This window comes from Dipodomys merriami, unplaced genomic scaffold, assembly GCF_024711535.1.
Source record: "Dipodomys merriami isolate MVZ:Mamm:240054 unplaced genomic scaffold, mDipMer1.0.p SCAF_104, whole genome shotgun sequence".
Taxonomy (NCBI): domain Eukaryota; kingdom Metazoa; phylum Chordata; class Mammalia; order Rodentia; family Heteromyidae; genus Dipodomys; species Dipodomys merriami.
Genome location: NW_027202316.1, coordinates 31276 through 51747, shown reverse-complemented (window position 1 = coordinate 51747; position 20472 = coordinate 31276). Strand labels below are relative to the sequence as shown.

At 49.1% G+C, this 20472-nt stretch overlaps 1 protein-coding gene across 1 annotated transcript; it reads right to left on the bottom strand.

Moving 5' to 3' along the window:
- Window positions 1-7944: 7944 nt before the first annotated feature.
- LOC138810661 (ral guanine nucleotide dissociation stimulator-like 3) lies at window positions 7945-20058 on the bottom strand. The gene is made up of 14 exons (XM_069997833.1): window positions 19850-20058; window positions 16946-17142; window positions 16303-16362; window positions 15393-15586; window positions 13722-15139; window positions 13399-13617; window positions 13030-13133; window positions 12542-12602; window positions 11842-11910; window positions 11330-11413; window positions 10838-10870; window positions 10426-10547; window positions 10138-10233; window positions 7945-9835 (listed from the first exon to the last, which is right to left on the bottom strand). The coding sequence occupies exons 4-14, from the start codon at window positions 15556-15558 to the stop codon at window positions 9610-9612; spliced, it is 2598 nt and encodes an 865-aa protein (XP_069853934.1). The 5' UTR covers window positions 15559-15586; window positions 16303-16362; window positions 16946-17142; window positions 19850-20058; the 3' UTR covers window positions 7945-9609.
- Window positions 20059-20472: the final 414 nt, after the last annotated feature.

Below are 20472 nucleotides of genomic sequence, written 5' to 3'. Positions count from 1 at the left end.
GACTCTTATCTCCAATAAACCACTAAAAAACCAGAAGTGACTCTGTGGCTCAAGCAATACAGAGCTCGCCTTGAGCTGAAGAGCACAGGGACAGTGCCCAAGTCCAGAGTTCAAGCCCTCCCCCACACAAAAAAAAAAAAAAACAAGAAAAAAGAAAAGCATATTTTTAGAAGGTTGAAAACCTATTCTCTGAACAATTGATCAATTTTTCAACTTTGTCCTCAAATTATCCTAAAATAAAAATGACTCCCATTTTGGCAGCTATTGCTTTCCCTGAAACAGGAAATCTCTTTCAAAAATATTTCTTTCACAGTAATTCAATAGTTTTCAGTATAAACCATCTCTTTTATCCACATTGTCAAAGTTTAGAAAGAATGCACCTATTTGTCATTTCAGAGAAAGTTCTCTTGCATAAATTCCATCTTGGGCTCAGGCCCAAACAGGCCTCTGAAACAGCTGCATTTGGCAGGTAGCTCTCAGAACACACTCCTACCCAGCTCTGCTTTAATAATCTGGCAGAAAGCGCACCTAACAACTACCGCATTGTCCAATTAGAGTGTGAGATCTTCTCTGTCCCTCTCCTATTAGCACTGTTTCCTCACCTAGTTCTTGAGTTGGTGTCTCTTTTGTGTGTGTGTGTGTGTGTGTGTGTGTGTGTGTGTGTGTGTGTGTGTGTGTGTGTGTGTGTGTGTCCGGTCGTGTGGCCTGAACTCTGGGCCTGGGTGCTGTCCCTCAGCTCTTCAGCTTAAGGCTAGCGCTCTACCACTTGAGCCACAGCACCATTTCCGGCTTTTTTCTTTTTGCTTATGTGGTGCTGAGGAATCGAACCCAGGGCCTCTGGCATGCAAGGCAAGCACTCTACCACTGAGCCACCTTCCTCACCCTGGTGTCATTTTTTCATGTCATTGTTTTCTTGAAATTCCTGAGCATTTAGAATCCCACGCTCCCTTTTGAAATTGATAGTTTAGATTAAAACTATGTTGGCCACAATCCTATTTTTATTATTCAAAAGAGAATTCTATTTCACTTGCTTGTGAATGGAAGTCTTTACTAGGACAGGTTGTTTTTGAGAGGAGTCAAGGTGAGCCTGGGCAGAGTCCACAGAGGCCCCATGAGCAGAGGATTCTCCATTCTTCTTCCAGACCAAATGTTTGTCTGGGAGTCTCTGCACAGGGCCTGCTTTGAATGACCTCATACTCTTGCCTTCACTCAGGAGTAGGGAATCTTTCTTCTGCTAAGAACTATTTGGATATCATTACATCATTGACAAGCTATGCAAAATTATCAGTATGTACAGAAAGGGCACAAACCCAGCAAGAAGCAAACGGGGCCACCTCATCCTAGACCAAGTGATTGTGAGGGCCTATATGACCCAGCGACTAGAGTTTCCCAAGCCTGACTGGGGAAGTGATGAGCTGGAGTCTGCTGTTATTCTATCTCTAACTCCTTTCCATTTCCCTACAAGTCTTCAAGGAAGAAAGATTCCCACATGAGATAGCTTTTCTCCAACTTGTATGTGTGCTGTGTTCCTGAAGCTCTTATGCTTCCAAGTTTGCAGCACTTCCAGATTTCTGCTCCAATGACTAGCTTTTCATAATTATCTGGCACAGTTTGGAGACTTTTGGGACAGAAGAGAAAATAGGTACCAAGTGCTATATCTTCACACCTAGAAATTTCAAGTACCTGCTTAGTCTTTTTTAAATTTTTATTTATGTATTTGTTTGTTTGTGTGGTACTTTGCACAATAACTGACTCACCCCTAAGGACTTTATATCTCTCCCTTTTCTTCTTGTCCCTTGAGAACAAGTCATCTTAATTCATCTCTGTGACTCCCTCACCCTCCTTCCTTTGGTCTTGGCTACCACAGTATGTAGGGGCTAATGAAATCCAACCGGAGACTCAGTGTATCTCTGTTAAATAAACAAAAAAATTGCTTAGATTTAGTCACGTGGGCGGGGGGTGGGGGGCGGGCGGTGTCCTGGGCTTGAACTCAGAGCCAAGGCATTGTCCCTTAGCATTTGTACTCAAGTTAGTGCTCTAAACCACTTGGAGCCACAGCTCCACCACTAATTTTCTGGTGGTTAATTGGAGATGAGAGTCTCATGGACACTATAGCCCTGGGTGGATTTGAACCATGATCCTCCGATCTCAGCCTCCTGAGTAGCTATGATTACAGGCATGAGCCACCAGCACCTGACATAAAGCAAGGAGAGCTTGAATCCATCAGCTTGTTCCCTATCTACTACCACATGTACCATGTCTCAGTGGCTCTAAGCAGCTCCTGCCACAAGCTGACAGACACACAAAAGCTGTCACTCCACTGTGAACAGAATCAGTCTCCTGGGAATCACGGGAGGCTCAACTTGGAAGAACGTTGTGTAGTCAACAGATGATAAACCAGACACCAGTACCACAGCCATCTCCATGACTGTTGTACCAAATAGGTGAGCCATCGTGCCCTCTCTCCAAGAGCCAACCCTGAGCAAAGCTCCTGCACACACCACACTCACCTACTCCCACTGCTTCGTCTCTGCCTGCATAAAGCCCTCAGGATGACATGCGCTCCTTGTCTGGCCAGTGAATTCAGTCAGAAGTCTTTCCCAGTGGTGGTATTGGTGAACATTTGCCTAGCTTACACAAAAATATCCCTGCCTACCTTGCCAGCTCTTCAAGTCCTGCCACATCCTGCATAATCTATGCCGAGCTTTCTGTTGACTCACTGGGAAATTTGCCTTTCTCCTGAGGGAAAGAGAAGGCCTGAAAGAAATTTTGGTCTATGAGGAGCAAACTGGTTCTATTCCCTGTATTCCACAAACCTAAAAAGTGAATTCCTACAATCAACTGGAAAGTATTTGGATTTAGAATATTGGATCAAAATTACTTAAGGGCTTCAGTAAGTTTTCATAACTTACACACGCCATAGCTAATCCTTAAACCTTCTGTTTCCAAATCTGCATTTGCAGCCTCAAAAGAGCTTGTTTTGCAGGACTAGCACATTAGTGGCCAGCTTCTATCTAAGCAGTAGTTCCCCAGTCACACTTGTCCTTGCTGTTATCCACAGGAAGATCACCTTATAGCACACAAGTCTTTGTTCTTCCTTTTATATTATTCTGGGAGTGTGTGTGTGTGTGTGTGTGTGTGTGTGTGTGTGTGTGTGTGTGTGTGTGTGTGTGTGTGTGTGTGTGTGTGTGTGTGTGTACTTGGGCTTAAAATCAGGGCCTGTACTCAGTTTTTTCACTCAAGCCTGACACTCTACCACTTGAACCATACCTCCACTGACAGCTTTTGGCTGATTAATTGGAGATAAGGAGTCTCATGGACTTTCTTCTCAGGCTGGCTTCCAACTTCAATCTTCAGATCTCAGCCTCTTCAATAGGCACGAGATATCATTTCCTGGCTGAAAAATTTTATTTGTTACAGGTTGCATATTTATGTGAATCTACCAGCAGTGTACCATGTAAGAATCATCATTTTCAAGGATTTAGCTTTCTTTTAAAGCACTTGCTCTCTTTCTCAGCTCTATCAATCAGATTTACCAGACTTTAAAACATAGGCATTCCTCAGCACCACATAAGCAGAAAAAATCAGAAGTGGCGCTGTGGCTCAAGTGGTAAAGCGCTAGCCTTGAGCGGAAGAGCTGAAGGACAGCGCCCAGGCCCAGAGTTCAGCCTCCACCACCGGATCAAAAAAAAAAAAAAGGCATTTCTAAACACCACACCTCTCATTATCATGATTTTGAGCCAAGACAGTGACATTCTATTATTTCCCTCCCTGGGGAATGTTACTGGGACAAACTTGATGATGTGAACACCAGAAAAGCTCTATAAATTAAAAAAAAAAAAGTAAGTCACATATCACTTATGATTGTATTCCATACAATGGATTGGATTTTAACAAATGCTACTTGTTTAATAATGAGAAATTGGATCTAATTGTTAGCTCACATCAACTTGCTTGATTCTTTGTGCCTTAGGTCTGTGACAACAATAAAGATGAATTTTGTGTCCTTTCATTCTTTCTTTCCAGCCTCTCTTCATCTTTCCTTCCTCTTTTGTTCCATTCTTCTACCCTTCCTTTCCTTCTTTCCTCCTTCCTTCTTTGCTTTGTTTCTGTTTCTTTCCATTCCCTCCCCCATTCCTTTTTCTCCTTTTTCTCGTTTTCTCTCTTTCCCTTCCCTTCCTTCGATTCTTCCTTCCTTTGTTCCCTCCTTCCTTGCTTCATCTTTCTGTCTGAACTGGAATTTGAACTGAAGAGCCTTGTGCCTACATTGCTTCTTCTTCATCATCTTTCAACCTAAAATTCTTTATATTGATTTTGTTATGCTGTATGTCATATTATTTCCTTTGTTATTTTACATTATCTGGATCTTTTCTCTCCTCCTCTTCTTTCTCACCCTGCTTTCTACCTACTTTATTCCTGTCCATCCTCCTTTTGTTCTCTTTTGCCTAGTTTTATTCTCAAGCATTATTTTTTCCAACTATTTTCATTCCTATTCTTCATAACTAAAATGTTATTTCATGGAATATCTTACATCCTAGAATATAATCTTTCATCTACTCTCTTTGGAATTGTGGTATAATTACTTTTACTTGGGGGCTGCTTTTTTAAATTTCCATTGCTGCTTTGTCTATCAGCTATGGAACTGCAAGGCCGGTTCATTGCCTTGAGCATGTGAGTTGAGTGTTTTGATTTACAACCTCTGTCTGGGCTAGACAAACTGCCCTGCCATCTTGCCACAACCTAGTTCTTCCTCTAAAGCCATGGCAAATTCTACATCAGAAAGAATATGAGATAGGAGCTGAAGACTTTTAGACAAAGACTTGTCCCTGACTATGCAAATGGCAATGTAAAAATAAAAGCACGTATATATACACATGCAACCAATTAGGAAAAAACAAGAAAACATAACCCTTGAAATGTTAATTTCATACATACACTGATTTTCATCAAGTCAAACTGGAGAAATTCCATTCCAAAGAATGATTCTAAGAATGAGGAACATATACAAATACAATGCTGCTACCTCTGCCACCCAAGCAGCCTGGACTGTAAGTGTGTCCCACATGCTTAGTTTCTCCAGGGATTTATTTGATGGGGTCTTTAACTGATATGCATGTAAACTTGTGTGACTTATTCATGCTTGTATATAACTATCCTTTACTTGTGCTCCATGTGATCTCATATCACATCTATATCCGTCTTGACTCATCAGTGAAGGTTACCAATGCAATATTTGTCATAGAAAGAAAGCTTACTGAAGAAGTAAAGGATTCCTTCCATCAAACAGCAGCGGAGATAAGAGGGCTTTGAAATGAGCTACTGTATATTCAGAAACAACCAGGGATTCTTAGGAGCCTTCCATCTTTAAGACAGAAAAGCAAAGCAGTATGGCCAAAGAAATGAGCCTCCGGTGTTTGTGATCCTGTCCATGTTATGGTGTTGAGAAGATGGCAGCTCTGGGGAGATCTCCGTTAGAAATGAGGACACCCTGACAAAACTGAATGTGTGGCTCTGTGCTTTGTGGAAAACCCCTTGTCCTCTGCAAGTGAGGAGCCAGTCATTTCCTATGCTCTTGTACCGTGGACTAAAGGCTCTCTGGACAATGACCCCGGAATGCTTCCACCCATTCTTTACTCAAGTCCCTTCTCTCAGGTAGGGTTATGAAGACTAAATTTGCTCAAGTCCAACAATGGTAAATATTCTCTCAATTGCTCCAGTCCCATTCCAAGTGTCCAGTAGCCACCTGTGACTATGGGGTTGCAGAGCATTGGGAGATGTTAGACACAACAGACAGTCCTACTGCACAGCAGTGTGCAGATAGAGCTGGCTAGCCTCCTCAACCTATTCTTTCTACCTCCTGTTTCCACATGTAGCACACAAAAGCAGCTCACAGACTCAGGCCAAAACTACCACTTTTGGCATCTTCGGTGGCTGTGACCAAACACCTGACCAAAGCCTGTAAAAGGACAAAAGGATCCTTTTGGCCCAAGGCTTTATGGATTTCCATCCATGGTCACTTGGCACCCTCCCTTTGAGCCTGTGTGGAGGCAGAAATCATGACAAAGCTGTTGAGTTGGTAATGGTCAGGAAGCAGAAAAAACAGAATGGAGAAGCCAAGGTCCCAACAACCCTTCCCATGGGGACCCCATGACTTACTTCCTTCTGTCTCCTAAGTAACACCAGAGGCTAGTGGCCAGCCTTGAGCACATGGGCTCTGAAGCAATTTCAGTTGCAGGTATTCATAGATACTGGCTGGAGCTCAGAAAGTTGTATGCTAACATTCCCTGCAGATGTAAGCCTCCCAATGCTAGAAAAGTGATTGACAAACTGAAGTCCCAGTGCCTGTGAGCTGTGAGCCTGGATCCCTGAAAGTCTTTTCAAAGCAGGACGTGGTTTAAGGATAACATCCTCTTGCCCAAGACGGTGAGGCAGGGATCTCACAGGCCTTTCACTGTAGCTGCCATTGTAGTCCACTGAAATCAAGAGTCTGAAGGAAGCAGCTTGTCCTATTTTGCAGCCTGACTGTGAAGTCTCTGTCCCTGATGACCTCTGGCCTCCACTATATTCTAGTGATTTCAATGGGAACAGAAGGTGAAAATTCCTTGGAGATTACTTCTCAGTGATGCAAGCTAAAGAAAGGAAATGAACTCTATCACTTGGGGGGTAAGGGGAGTCATGAGGACAAACACTGGGAGAACCAGAGGGAAGGGGTGACACTTTTGAAAAGAAACAGACTCAGTGCCCAACTTTAATCCCTCTGTATTTCATCTTTAGAAGCAAAAGAATCTTCTGAATCTCAGAATGAGTGTGAAGCTCAGCCCTTACCTAGAATGATAAAGAAGAAATGGGACAGGTAGCTCCAAGCAGGAATTCCTGTATTGTGTACAATGTGGAAGGAGTCAATGAAGTATGTGGCCCACACCCATCACACAACTGAAGCACAAAGGTTTCTGTGTTGAAACCCCAGTATTTCTTCCAGTCCATCTGAAGCTGTGTCTTCAGAAAAGCTGGGCTGGCCACAAGGCCATTTGAAAGGGAAGAGCTTTTTCTGCTTCTCATTGTGAACATGAGACCCAGCTATTCAGTCTCATGGCCTTGGTCCTAAGGCATAGATTGGAGCCATGCATTATCCTTCCCAACCCAGTCTCTTATCCATCTCCTCACATCCTCCTTCCACCTTCCTTGTGCCTGATAAACATTACATGAGGTTGGACACATGACTCATGCATGTATTCCCAGCTAGTGGAGAGGCAGCAATTGGGAGGATCACAGTTCAGGGCCAGGCCAAATAAAACTGTTAGCATGGAAATGCTGCTGTGGCTCAAGTGGTAGAGTGCTACCCATGAGCTGAAGAGCTGAGGGACAGCACCCAGACCCAGAGTTCAAGCCCCACAACTGACAAAACAACAACAACAACAAACTGTTAGCATGACCCCATCTGAAACAGTAAGCTAGATGTAGCTCCATGGTTGACTGCAGGTTCAAAGGATCCTGGTCCAACCTGAACTAGGACAAACTAGGAAGGGTTATGATAGATTTGCCTGAGAGAAGAGTTGTGAGTCAATTACCAGTGTGGTGTGTCACCAACAATGATAAAAACTGACATGCAGGGAACAGCGGCTCATGCCTGTAATCCTAGTTCCTCAGGAAGCTGAGATCTGAACACTGCAGTTCAAAGTCATCCTGGATGGGAAAGTCCAAGAGACTCTTATCTAAAATGAACCACCAAAAAGCCACAAGTCATAGTCTTGAGCATAAAGTTTAGGGGCAGTGCCTATGCCCTGGGTTCAAGCCCCAGGATCCAAACACCACTATGACATAACTAACCTCACATCTAAGTATATAAGAATTAAATTATTAGGAAAAAGTACTTTAGATTAAAATAAGAACAGAACAGAACATCCATCTACTACAGGTAGAGAATCACAGGTCATCTGCAGTAGATGCAATGGCAATACACAACTTTATTGATCTCAAATATATTTTGTTTATAAAGAAAACTCTACCAAAAGACTGAAAATTGTGATACATATTTGCTGCTTATATTCCAGTAAAACTGGAAATTCATGATAAATAGCTGAAACAAAATATCGACTTGAAAAGAGAACACTTCTTTCTAAATCATTTTTGAAAACAAAATTAGGAAGGAAAGCTATCTGATAGCTCCTCACAGAAGGAAACATTTCTCTTTACAACAAAACATTGTATCTTCATCTTTGTTTCCCCTCTCATCACATCCAGCACTGATGCTGTTAGGTCATTCCTTTGGGCAGTGATTCCATTATGAAGTTGAGTTTAATATTCTACTCTTGCATCTCATAGAATTTACCATTTCATGAAATGCAGCTTTCATGCAAAAGGTGAACTCCATGTGATTTCTGACCGTGTAATCTGTCACTGTATGGCCATGGATATGAAGCTGTAAGTTTTGACCGTCTTAGGTTTCAACAGTCTGCAAGGATATCAGGAATGGCAGCGTGTATCTCAGTTGTATAAGGTTGAAGATCTTAGGCTGTTGAGACACTGAAATTGCACCTGGCAGGTAATTTACAGTGGAGGATTGAAGCAACATTCCCTTCCCAGATGGTGAGTGTGCATTATCCTCTATTGCTCTCTTGCTGGGCTCCTTTGCTACTGCTCTGTGGATTATTCTAGGAGCATAGTCCTCACTTTCCTTCCTGGTCATGTGTGTCTGCTTGGCCGGATGGACATTTTGTCCACTGGAACTCTGGTATTGTGAAGTAAACACAAAGGGGAAGTGCTCTTGCCATGGCTTTCTTCAACTGTGTAATGGAGAAAAGATAATATATCTTCTTCCTGTAACTGGCATAAGAGCTCAGGAGGGCAACTATTGAAGAATTATTTGAACTCAGTGAAATGATGGGTAAAGAGGATTTATATTCCCTTAGGAATCTGTGAGTGGCTCTGGCATTTGACTGATGTGCTTTCTGTGATCTATGCTGTTTTACATGTTTTCCTGTGTTTTCTTTCATCAGTGTGCTTACGGTTTTAGGGATGTTCTTGGGTTGGAAGAACTGTGATTTTGGTTTGACTGAGTTTAGCACTTCTTGCAGCTCAGCAGTGTCCCCCTGGGTCTGGTGTGGCCTCACTTCGATTTTCCCCCAGGGTCCTGCATGGTGACCCCAAGTCCCTCCCAGCAGGTTGAGGTGGATTCCCTGCCTGCACAGAAGCCAGCAGCTTCCCGCACAGATGATGGCTGTTGCAAAGGAGACGTTTCAACACTGACATTTCCAGGCTTGTGGAACAGTTCTCATGAGAACACCTGACTGAAAGCCTAGCCCCTAGAGGGACCTGCTCTTGCTCATTCTGCAGGAAAAAAAATGAGCTCAAAGCCTGAAAGGATTTCTTCTTAGAACAGAATATGCAGAAGTCTCTGCCATTAACGAAGGCAAAGAAAAGCACCCACCAAAACCTTGCTCTTGTAAAGAAATGGTTTGAACAGGCTATTCGTGTTTCCACATAGGTTTTTAATCTAAATGACCTGACATTTGAGTCTTTGTGCATTGTGCAATGCATTTCCCATAACTCATTGGAGAATATGATTTTCTCTGGTTGGAGTCCAGGCATCTGGGCTGAATAAAGGACAGCCTAGGATAGAGCCCCATGCCCAGCTCTCTTGGTGGGCTGGGGGCTCAGGAACGGCAAGATTCCCTCATATTCTGTCATCTTTGCCATGTTGCAGTGTGAAGAAGGCTTGGGTGAGCAGCTCAAGTGCACGCTGGGTACATGGCTGCCCCTTCCACCGCTGAGCTGTTCATTTGTCTCCCACTGGGAGCTGCCATTGTCACTGAGCTTTCTTGTTGAAGCCTGGCAACTGAATGGAGAGATTGCCTTAATTCCAGGGCTTCCCTGAGCCCACAGGGCTGTCCCACACCCACTGCCCTCTGGGCTTGAGGCAGCCTTCATTAATGTTCATTTGCAAGTAGCCATGTGCCCAATCCTCTGAGGACCACCGTGGGACCCCAATGAAGGAAGTGAGGTGGGCAGAGGTCAGGCCACACCACCCAGACAAAGGCTTGTGTGGCAGTTGGTGGGAGGGCAGCCCCAGCTCATCAGGCTGCCTGTCCCACCACCCAGACCCTGGGGAGTCCCTGGCCCCTGGGCCAATGTACTTACTTTCCTGAGCGCTTCCGCAGGGGAGGGCTCCTCTTGTTGTTCCTGCTCAGGACAAGTACCCGGCGGGGAGGCTCCAGCTCCCTGGATAGCTTGGAGCTAAGACAAGAAGTAGCTGGTTGGACAGCAGGCTCCACCCTGGGGGTTCCCTCCCAGGGGCCCTGGGGACTCAGGAGCTCATATACCCTTCCTTCAACAGGTCTGGTGGGAGGCTGACTCAGGCAACAGGCTCTCATGGACTGGTGCTGGGGATTCCCATGTTTGTTGCCCCCACTGCCTACCCCAGCTCACCTTTCCAATTGATTCAGGTGGTTCATATTATTAAACCAAGATACGAACTTCATGTCAGGAACTACCTCGAGCTCCTTACATGAGCCCTGTAGTTCCTTGACCAGGGCCATCACCTTGAATTCCTGGTTGAGAGAAAGGACACAGTGGTGATGGACCTGGACCAGGGCAAGGTAGGCCAGGCAGCTGACTTCAGGTCTTCACTTGGCTTCACTCTTGTCTCTCCCCAACACACTCGCCTTTCTCTACTGAGATCCAGTGCCCAACCCCAGGAAGCTGTCCTAGATCCCCAGCTCAAGGCCCCATCTCCTGACCTCTGGAGGACAAGTAATGTGACCATCCACATCAGAGGGAAGGAAGGACCTAAGGGACCCGCACAGCTGGCTGCCTGCAGAGGAAGGTGTCATTTTCTCACCTCTCGTCGTCTTTTTATGTTCAGCCAAGAGCCCTGCAGAGCAAAGAATATGTGCTAAGAAAATGCTGTTTCCACTTGGCGCCCTACCAAGTCCTTCCAGCAGAGGGCAGGCTGGGTGCACAGCTGGACTAGGATTGCTCTCAGTCTAGGGCAGGGATGCCAGGGGCCTGAGGACAGGTTGCTCACTGCTCAATTCTCTGTGGACATGGCAGAGACTGAGGCTTCAGGGACAAGGCCATGCTATTCCCACATGCTATGTCAGCTTGAGCACCTGCTGTCACACTGCCACCCTCACTGACCTCCCTCTGAGACATGGCCAAATGTCATCAGCAGCACTGAGGTCTGAGGGCATAGGGCATCATAAGTAGGATTGCTGTGGTGCTTGGCACTCTGGGGCTGGGGAAGACGTGGGCTCTTGCTGGAGGCCAAGGGGCAGGGAGAGGCTCTTTGTCCCCAATCTGCTTTCCCAGGGCTGGGGCCCTGTTCACTCACATCCTTGGAATCTTGGTCTTTGTGCAGTGAGGCCAGGTGACTGAGGATGGTGCCCAGGTAAGGGACTGTGCCCTCGGGATACTCCTGTGGCATTGGGTGCAGAAAAATCAGAAGGGTCCTGTTAAGCTCCTCGCAAGAACCCGACTTACCCCAGTCCCATGGAGCCATCTATCTAGCAGAACTTGGGGCAAGACAGGCTCATTCCTCAATGATCCACCCTCTACCCCATACCAAAGACACAGCCCTGCATGGGGAAATCCATCTGGCCTGGTCCCCTCCAGGGCTGACACTTGACACCCATGCAAGGTCTGTGGCCCTGCCCTTCACCTGCTCCTGTGCTCTTGCATTCCTTACTGTGGTGGCTGCAATGCATTCCTGCAACATGCCATCTGAGCAGAGGCAGGGTGTAATGGGGCAATAAGGGAGTGGGCCAACTGGTCGGTTGTGTTGGGGGAAGCCCCTCAACTCCTCCTTCTAGGAAGCCCCTGGTCTCAGGCTCGCACACTACTCACCAGTTGCTGAGGCTTCCTGAGGCCTCTCTTGAGTTTCTTCCAGAGGGTCCTGTGTTTGGGCTCTTGCCTCTGGCAGCATTGGGCATGGGAGTAAAAAGCTTTCATTCTCTAACCATTCAATCTTCCAGAGTCCCTTCTTTCCATGGGGTGTGACAGCTTTGGCTTGGGCCTTTAGATCTCAGGCTCCTTGTGACCATCAGCACTGTAGCCCTGGGCAGGCTAGAGAGCCTGGCAGGGCCTGTCTCCAGGGTGGATGTGGACATTTGCGTGCCCTAAAAGATGTTTCTGTGGCTGCCTGGTCTGGAGGAACCCGCTGACCCACGTGACTGGCAAGGCTTCCCTCCTGGGATGGGAAGGCCACCCAGAAACCAAGCCAGGGCCTGGCTTGGCGGTGCCAGGCAGGCAGGTTGTAGAGAGGCAGCCTCATCACAGGCCACACTCAGGAGGAAGCTGGACAGGAAAGTGGACATCCCCAATCCTATCACTTCCTCCAACCTCCTCAGGCACCCAGCTTGCCTCCTCTTCCACTGACTCCATTGGGTCCCCAGGGGCCTCCTGTTCCCATACAATCTATCCTAGCCCCAAGCCCATGATGGATGCTTCTAGACAAGCTATGTTGGATACTCTCCTAGAATTCCATCAGAAAGCAAATCCTCGCCCGCCCTCCCTGGACCAAAAGTTATTCTGGGGCTCATACCACCTTGTACACCTGCTCGTGGCAATACATCTTCTTCAGCTCCTGGAACGTCTTCCGACTCTCCCTGGAGGAGGGACAGAGACAAGGTGACAGATGGGAGAGGGCGAGAGAGGGGAGGAGTGTGAATGCATTGCCCATTTTGGGGCAGGACTTCATCCTAATGGGAACAGAGCTGTGCAAGGAGATCCACTGTGATCCTAAGGTCACATGGTTTGGAGCCAAGTCTTGAGGGGAAACCTCCAGTTTCACCCAATTTCCAGTGTGGTTTTGTTTGGAAGAGCACTGCACAGACGGGTGTGGGCATGTTGTGTCCGAAGGAAAAAGTATGGCACAAAAGGAATCCCAACCACACAGGCAAATCCTAAGCAAGGTCATAGGTGTCTGAGTTGGGCAGAGCCGCAGTCCCTGCCATGGGGAATTGCCACTGGGCTCCCAGATGAGGGACGCTAGGCTGAGGAAGCAAGGGTTGCCCAGGAGAAAGGTGCACCCACCTGCCAATCAATCTCCACGTCTTCTTCAGGCCTTGGAGCTGGCTGCTCTGCAGAGCACACATGATGGGAACGAGGGTGCAGCTGTTCCTCAGAAGGTGGCACTCCTAGGAGTGAAGAATGGGTGAGGAGAGCTGTGGAGGAAACTCCTGGGCTCCTGCTTGGCCTGGGGCTGGGCCTTTGTTACTAGGCTGAACTGGGACAGCTTGGGGGAGGGGAATGACAGTGGAAGCAGGGCAGGAATGCACACAGCCCAAGTGAGGGCAGAGTAGGAGGAGGGCTGTAGGTTAGGCAGAGGCTGTGAGGGAGCAGGCAGCCCCCTGGTGGGAGTGGGAAAGGGAAGAAGAGCCCCCGGGCCCCTCCTGCTCTTACCAGAGCCACCTCTATCCAGTGCTGCACCACTTGGGCTCTCTCTGCTGCCTCCATGCTGTGGTCCCCGAGGCACGTGGTGATCACACAACTGGAGACCTGCTCACAGTGCTCCAGTATGGGAAGCAGAGTGGGTGCCAGGCGCTCCAGACACTCCTTTTGTTCAGGATGGACATACACAAAGGTCAAAAGGTGGTAAGGGAGGAGTTTTTTGAACAGTTTCTGAAAAGATGAAATGAATGGTCAGCATGACTCTGCCCTGAGGCAGGTGTGGCAGTAGAGGTGCAAAGGAAAGCCCACACGCCCAGCCCTGCCAAGCTACTTACGATGGCCATGATGGAGAACTGATCTGCCTTCTCTTCGGGCAGCCAATCTAGCACTCGACCTGTCTCCTCATCACTGTCTAATTCCATCATGTCTAATTCCATCCGGGATGGCCCCCTGGAGGAAATCTGCACATCCTCCATCTCCACACACTCCCAGGGAGCTGGGTCTGTTTCCGCAGGCCTTTCTGCCGCACTAGCTGGTGGGCGAGCAGGCTCTTCCTCAGCAGCACAGGGCAGAACACCATCGGCGTCTTCAGCCACTGGCGGCTCAAAATAAGTAACTGGATGAATGTCCCCTCCTAAGCCTGTGTCAGCTTCCAGCTGCACAGATGGGACGGGTGCTACATCCCGGCTGGGCGGCAGAGGCTCCTGTACGGGTGGCTCTGGCTGCTCAGCACCAGACTCAAGGCAGTCAGCCTCTCCAGCAAGGGGGCAAGACTGCACTTGCTTCCCAGATGGACCGAGAGACTCCCCTTGCTCCCCAGATGGACCGAGAGACTCCACTTGCTCCCCAGATGGACCGAGAGACTCCACTTGCTCCCCAGATGGACCGAGAGACTCCACTTGCTCCCCAGATGGACCGAGAGACTCCACTTGCTCCCCAGATGGACCGAGAGACTCCACTTGCTCCCCAGATGGACCGAGAGACTCCACTTGCTCCCCAGATGGACCGAGAGACTCCACTTGCTCCCCAGATGGACCCAGAGACTCCACTTGCTCCCCAGATGGACCGAGAGACTCCACTTGCTCCCCAGATGAACCGAGAGACTCCACTTGCTCCCCAGATGGACCCAGAGACTCCACTTGCTCCCCAGATGGACCGAGAACAGACTCCAGGCTTTCATCTCCTGGAGCCTCTAGCTCTGGCCCTGAGCTGCTCACTACAATAGGTTTGGAGGGCTCTGGTTGAACTGCAGATGCGTCTCCTTCTTGGGCGGGTTGCAGAATTGGGTCACACTGGCCTTCAGGCAGCTGGGCTTCTGGAGTGGGCACTGGCATACCCTCATCACTGGCATGTATTGGTGCATCAATGGCTGGCTCTAGAGCCATTGCTACCACTGGGCTAAGTGCCCCTGGCACTGAGGGATCAGCCATTCTTCCTTCATTTGATAGAATAAGACTTGAGTATTGCAGGTCAAGATCCAGACTTGGTGCTGGAGATGGTGCAAGGCTGTGGGCCATTGGCTGACCTGCAGGTGGATTGATCTCTTCGGTCACAGTTGATCGAGGTGAGTCAGAACATCCGTCTGCATGGGGTTCTTGTTGGCGCTCCACTGCAGCTCCTGGAGCTGAGGGGGCCTCTGAGGCTACAGCTAGCTCCAGCTCTGACTGACATGGTAGTACTGCTTCTACGCAGGGTGTTGGAGCCAGTGGTTGGACAGTGATTTTCTCATAAAGCCTGGCAGTTGGTGGAACAGCTGCAAGAAAAGATCCCCTACAGCACTGCCTTCCCCTCAGTCATTCCTACGGCCACGAGACCCCTGCCTGCTGAGAAGCCCTAGTCCCTGGACTCCACCCCAGGAAGCCCTGCCAGGACAGGTTTCATGCCACGGCATCCAGGTTCCCTGGCTGTCCTGTTGATGGCCCCATGGTAGCATGGGAGCTGCCTTCAGGTGGACAAAGCTTGGAATCCCACACCTGTTCTCTCCTTTGCCAGCCCATGCTACTCACCCTCCAGCTCTGGCTTCTTGAGAAGCATGTGCTCCAGCTGGCTGAGCAGAAAGCGGGCCTGCTGCTCCTCAACAGAGCCAGGCATATTGAGGTGCAGATATGTTACCAGGTGTTGCAGGCAGGACGTGTCCGGTGCTCCAGTGAAGTCTTCTGGGTACTCCCTCATCCAGGAGCCCAGTATGAAGGAGAAGGCTCTAGGTGCAGAGGGAGAAGCAGCAGAGTCAGAGGCTGGGCCTACCCTCCTTTCAGACCCCCTCAAACACAGGTGTATGAATTGGGCTCCTGGGCCTGCTCATGCCCATAGCCCATAACGAGCCTGGTCACCTGGCTGCACTACACACATTGTCTACACAAGGGATGCGACTAGACCTACATCACAGATGAAACCACCCCACCCACACCCACTGCCTGGTGTCCCTGGGCATGCTCCCCAAACTGTCATCTCTGGGGTGCTTTGTCCTGTTGCTTGTTATCTCCAGAACCCAGAATCTCCTCACTTGGGCAGCCTCTAGTGGCCTCTAGTGGCCTCCTGTTCACATAGAGCCAGGTGTCAACAGTCTTGTCCTGACTCTCAACCCAAACAGCACATCCTGGCCCTTGAGCACTCACTGAGGCCCCTGGAATCTCAGGGCATTGTCCATGATGGCGCAGTGTGGCCCTCCCCGTTCTGTGTGGTCCTGAGGATTCCCAGGGCAGGCAAATGGGACTGGGTTGGTCACATGCCAGAGGCTTCTCCCACCCTCCATAGGCACAGAACAAGCACACACAATCCCTGCAGGGACACATTTCTACCTGGACTTGAGCCTTCCCCTCAGGAATCTCAATTTCCCTTTGCCCAGGCCTCCCAAAGCCAGCTCTTTGCAACCACCCCGAAGACACATGCCCTCCCTCCTCCCCCAGGCACACTCACCGCTGCAGGTGCTCCTGCGCGCCTGCCTTCTCCTCCTCATAGTCCTCAAAATGACTGTATCTAGGGGACACCATGAGAATGTCAAACATACTGTGTCTGCACATGATGTCTACAGTCCCAATGGTCTCTCTGAGCACAGGATGGAGCTCAGGATGACAAGGATTTCCCTGTTCTTTCACTGAGTGGTGTCAAGCGTCTGGAAATGCATCCCCACACAAGATGATGAGCCCATTAGCTTCCTCCCCCACACACACCTCAATGGGCATGGGGTTTCTCAGTGTTTCCCCTGGGCTTCCTAGTGAGGTTCAGGTAGGTCAAGATGCCCAGATGGAACATCCACCACCACTGTCAATTTGGAAAATGCTTTTCTTGAGGTCTTATTCATAGGAGGCCTCGATGTAGAGAGGGGGTCTTCATGAGAGAGGGGCTTCTCCCAGCTGCGCCCACATCCCTGCGCTCCCTAGTGTGTAAGGTCATGATGTGGACAGGCCTGTTCAGGACCCATCCCACCACTCCAGCCTCAGGCAGTGAGGATGTTGCTCCTAGCATGCCAGTAGTCAAGATCCAAGCAGATCCTCACTGGTGCAGCACATGCCAAGGCCTAGCCAATGGACCCATCCCTAGGATCAGAGGTGGCACTTACCTGTTGAACAGAAGGTTCAACACGTGATGGGCAGTCGTGAAAGTGCGGTATGTCCCCAGAAATACTGGGATAAACACAGCATCTCCGAATAGCAGGGCAGGCACTAAGTGGTCTACTAGCTTCTCCACTTTACCTCCCTGCAGGTATCCTGCTTTGCAGGGATCAGGAAGGGTGGGGGCTAAAACCCACTCTAATTCCTGTGAAGAAATGAGACACAGTTAAACATAGAAACAGCAGCACACTGGGAAAAGGCTCAGGGCCATACCATGAAAATAACCTGGGGACACACACACACAGACACACACACACACACACACACACACACACACACACACACACACACTTTCACCCCACTCAAGAATGTAAACACATAGCGTCTGAGGCTGCCAGAAGGTAGTAGGTTAGGGGACTCGCCCTCCCTCCACACCCTCCTTCTTCCTTGATTCACCCGTGGGATACATGGTGTATTTCTTCTCAGGCGACTGGGACAAGGGATGACCCAGCGTCTTCGAACAATATCGAACTCGCTCTGTGGCGCTGTTCTGTGGAATAGCGGGCAACAGCAGGAGAACATCCTGCTGTCCCTCCGCTGTCCATACAGCTCAGCTGGTTCAGCTGGTAACCAGCACCAACTCCTGCTGGCCCTTTGTGACGTCATTTCTGGAGATAACATCATCAATGAAGGGAAGTCCCCTCTTCTGAACTCAGCCTCAGACCACACCTCTGCAAATGTCCCCTGGGTGCTAGCTGGGCCCCATGGCAGGGCAGGAGCCAAACGAGACACACTCCACATACACAACCAACTGTCCTCTGTCTAGTTAATGTCATGGTTATGAGGACACACTTAATGAGTTCCCACCAGATCCCTCCTACCAGTTTAAATGTCTCCTCATGTACAAGTGCCTGTGCTTGCCTGCCTCCGCCAGTCACCCATTCATTCCTAGTGCTTCCACCCAGCACCTGCTTGAGCATATCCTACGCTGAATAAGACCCAGTATCTATCCAATGCTTGGGAACCCTACAGCTCGTGTCAGTCATTTTCACTGCACTCTACATTGTAGAGATTCAGTCCCTGCACATGGTGTCTAGACAGAGAATAAACTGCAAACCACTTGTCCTTGCCTAGGCCTCTCTTTCCTGTAGTAGGAGCCTCCAGGAGGAGGATACCAAGTTCAAGGAGGATACCTAGGCAAGAGATTCTATCTCAAATCCATGCAAGCCAACAATGAACGACAAAGCAAAAGGAAAGGCAACATCTGAGCTCTATGTGGGGGTGAGAATTTCACAAGTGCACACACAGATGAGGTCTTCTCTATTTGGAAGCCTACCCAGGAGAGACTCCTTTGTTCAACACACCTATTGAGAGAGGTACACACATGACCTCACATGGACACATAGACACAGATTCATCCACACAGACACAGTGGCACACGTCTGTGTTCATTCATATGGGTCCTCACATGCGCATATTGGAGCTCTGCCTGCCACAAGGTCTGTGTGCGAATGAGAGGGTGGGTGAGAGATGGGAAGCTGAAAAGAATGGGGAGTTTGTTCAGTGTCCTGTAGCCTCAGCTCTCTACTCTTCTGGAGAGTCAGAGAGCGTGGCGGCCTGGGATCCAAGAGAATTTGAGGCCAATCTCTGGGCTCATTTGGTGGGCTGATGGAGTGACCAGTGTGGGCATGGAGAGCCCGTGATTTCTGCACCATGTTCACTGAGGTAGAGGTGGAAAGGGCACAAAGGGATCGGGCTACCAGAGTGGATTGGGCGCCACTCAGCTCCTAGGGCTGAGAATTTTCGGCTGCCACTGGGCATGGGAAGAGGAGTTAGAGAGCAGCCTGGACGTGGAGTTTGTTGATGTGGAGAAATGTGGAGATGGGAGTCCTTTACTTTTCAAGCAACAGGGGAAGTGGACAGGCGACTCCACCACGGGGATCCCGGCAGGGGAGGGAGAACCTTGGCATCCTTTGCCTCTAGATTCCTAGGTGTGCCCTACTCTGTCTGCTCCTTCCCTAGGTCCACCATCTCCCTTGCTCAAGATGTCACAGTCAGGGCTGAGAAGGTGGCTCAGTGGTACAGTGCTTGCCTTGCATGCCTGAGTCCCTGGGTTCGAATCCTCAGGACCACATAAGCAGAAAAAGCCAGAAGTGGCGCTATGGCTCAATTTGTAGAGCACTAGCCTTTAGTTGAAGAGCTGAGGTACAGCACAGAGGCCAAGTTCAGGCCCCATGACTGAAAACAAAAATGTCACAGTCAGTGCCCAAGACTCTGATGATGGCAACTTATGCTCACTGGCATGGTTCGTGCATGCAGGGCCAAGGAGGTCTATGCATTCAGCCTGACTGGGAGCCATGGTGGGGGCTTTTTCATGGGAAACAGAGGCCGGGGTTTCCTGCTCTAAAGCCACCCAACAGGAGCCCTTGAGGCAACCCTCCAATGTGGTTTCCACCTCCATCACCAGGACCATGTTACTGGTCCTGCCGACCATGGCGCTGATCCTGCCATCTATCCTGATGACACAGTCCCTGACTCCTCCTGCCTGCTCTGAGGAAGTGACCACTGTGTGAGGGCTGCAGGGAGAATCTAGGCCGAGGACATTGATTTGATATATCTGTGCTTATTATTTTATACCATTATAGACTTAACCATTTTTAATTTCCAAAGGCTAATATACCAGTGACAATTGTCCACCTCTTAGGATGGTGGGGAAAAACTAATGGAACCAGAAGTATGGCACAATCAATTCAGCTCCACCATGGTATGGACTTTCTTTGTACACAACTCCAAATCTCACTCCCACGATTGGTAGCGGCATACTCATCCTCTTTCTCCAACATGTTTAATGGTAAGAATGGAAGCAAACAGCCGAGAACATCCAACTGTGATGTGGTGCTGGTGGTACCCACCGCTTCTTCTCCTACTGCTCCAAGCAGCAGCACCTCTGCACCACCTCTGCCAGCACCAGGCAGTGCAGGATGAGCTTCCTTTCTGCAGCCAGTTCCTTCTAAAGACCTGGCCCCAGAGCTTCTGCACAGATTTGACTCTTTCTGGAACCTGTTCTTGCTGACACCTCCATTTGGTACATTCTCCAGGGATCCAGATTTGAAATGGAACCTTCAACGTCTGTTGCTTTGAAGACAGGCCCTTTCTCCTCAAGCCAGGTTAGCAGATTGTAAAAAGACAGGAGAAGCCTCACTTTAGACAGCGCATGGTGGGGAGCAGGTGGGAGGCTTGCCCACCTTCTGCAGACATGGCCTCACTGTGCACTCAGCTTCCTTGCAGCTGTGGCTCAATGTGGCAGCTCAGTGACAGCCAGATGTCCCTCACGCCACAGGCCATCGGCATTCTTAGTGCTCTTCTCATCACATTCTCATGACTCTCTCAACCTAAACATGCCAGAAAATACCAACAATTGGGCCCAAAGCAGACAGGGTCCTCTGGTTCCCTTCTGTTTCCCACTGAAGCTCCCATCAGAGCTCCTGAAAACCTACAAAGTATGTAAAACGCCACTTCTCCAAATTGTGACCCC

What these genes read in the sequence shown, in the direction of transcription:
- LOC138810661 (XM_069997833.1), bottom strand. Translation starts at nt 15,558, where the DNA reads ATGAGGGAGTACCCAGAAGACTTCACTGGAGCACCGGACACGTCCTGC. An exon ending in CACCTGAATCAATTGGAAAG is followed by an intron (nt 10,234 to 10,425) that starts GTGAGCTGGGGT and finishes TTCTTGTCTTAG; the next exon opens with CTCCAAGCTATCCAGGGAGC. An exon ending in CTGCGGAAGCGCTCAGGAAA is followed by an intron (nt 9,836 to 10,137) that starts GTAAGTACATTG and finishes CTCTCCATTCAG; the next exon opens with TTGCCAGGCTTCAACAAGAA.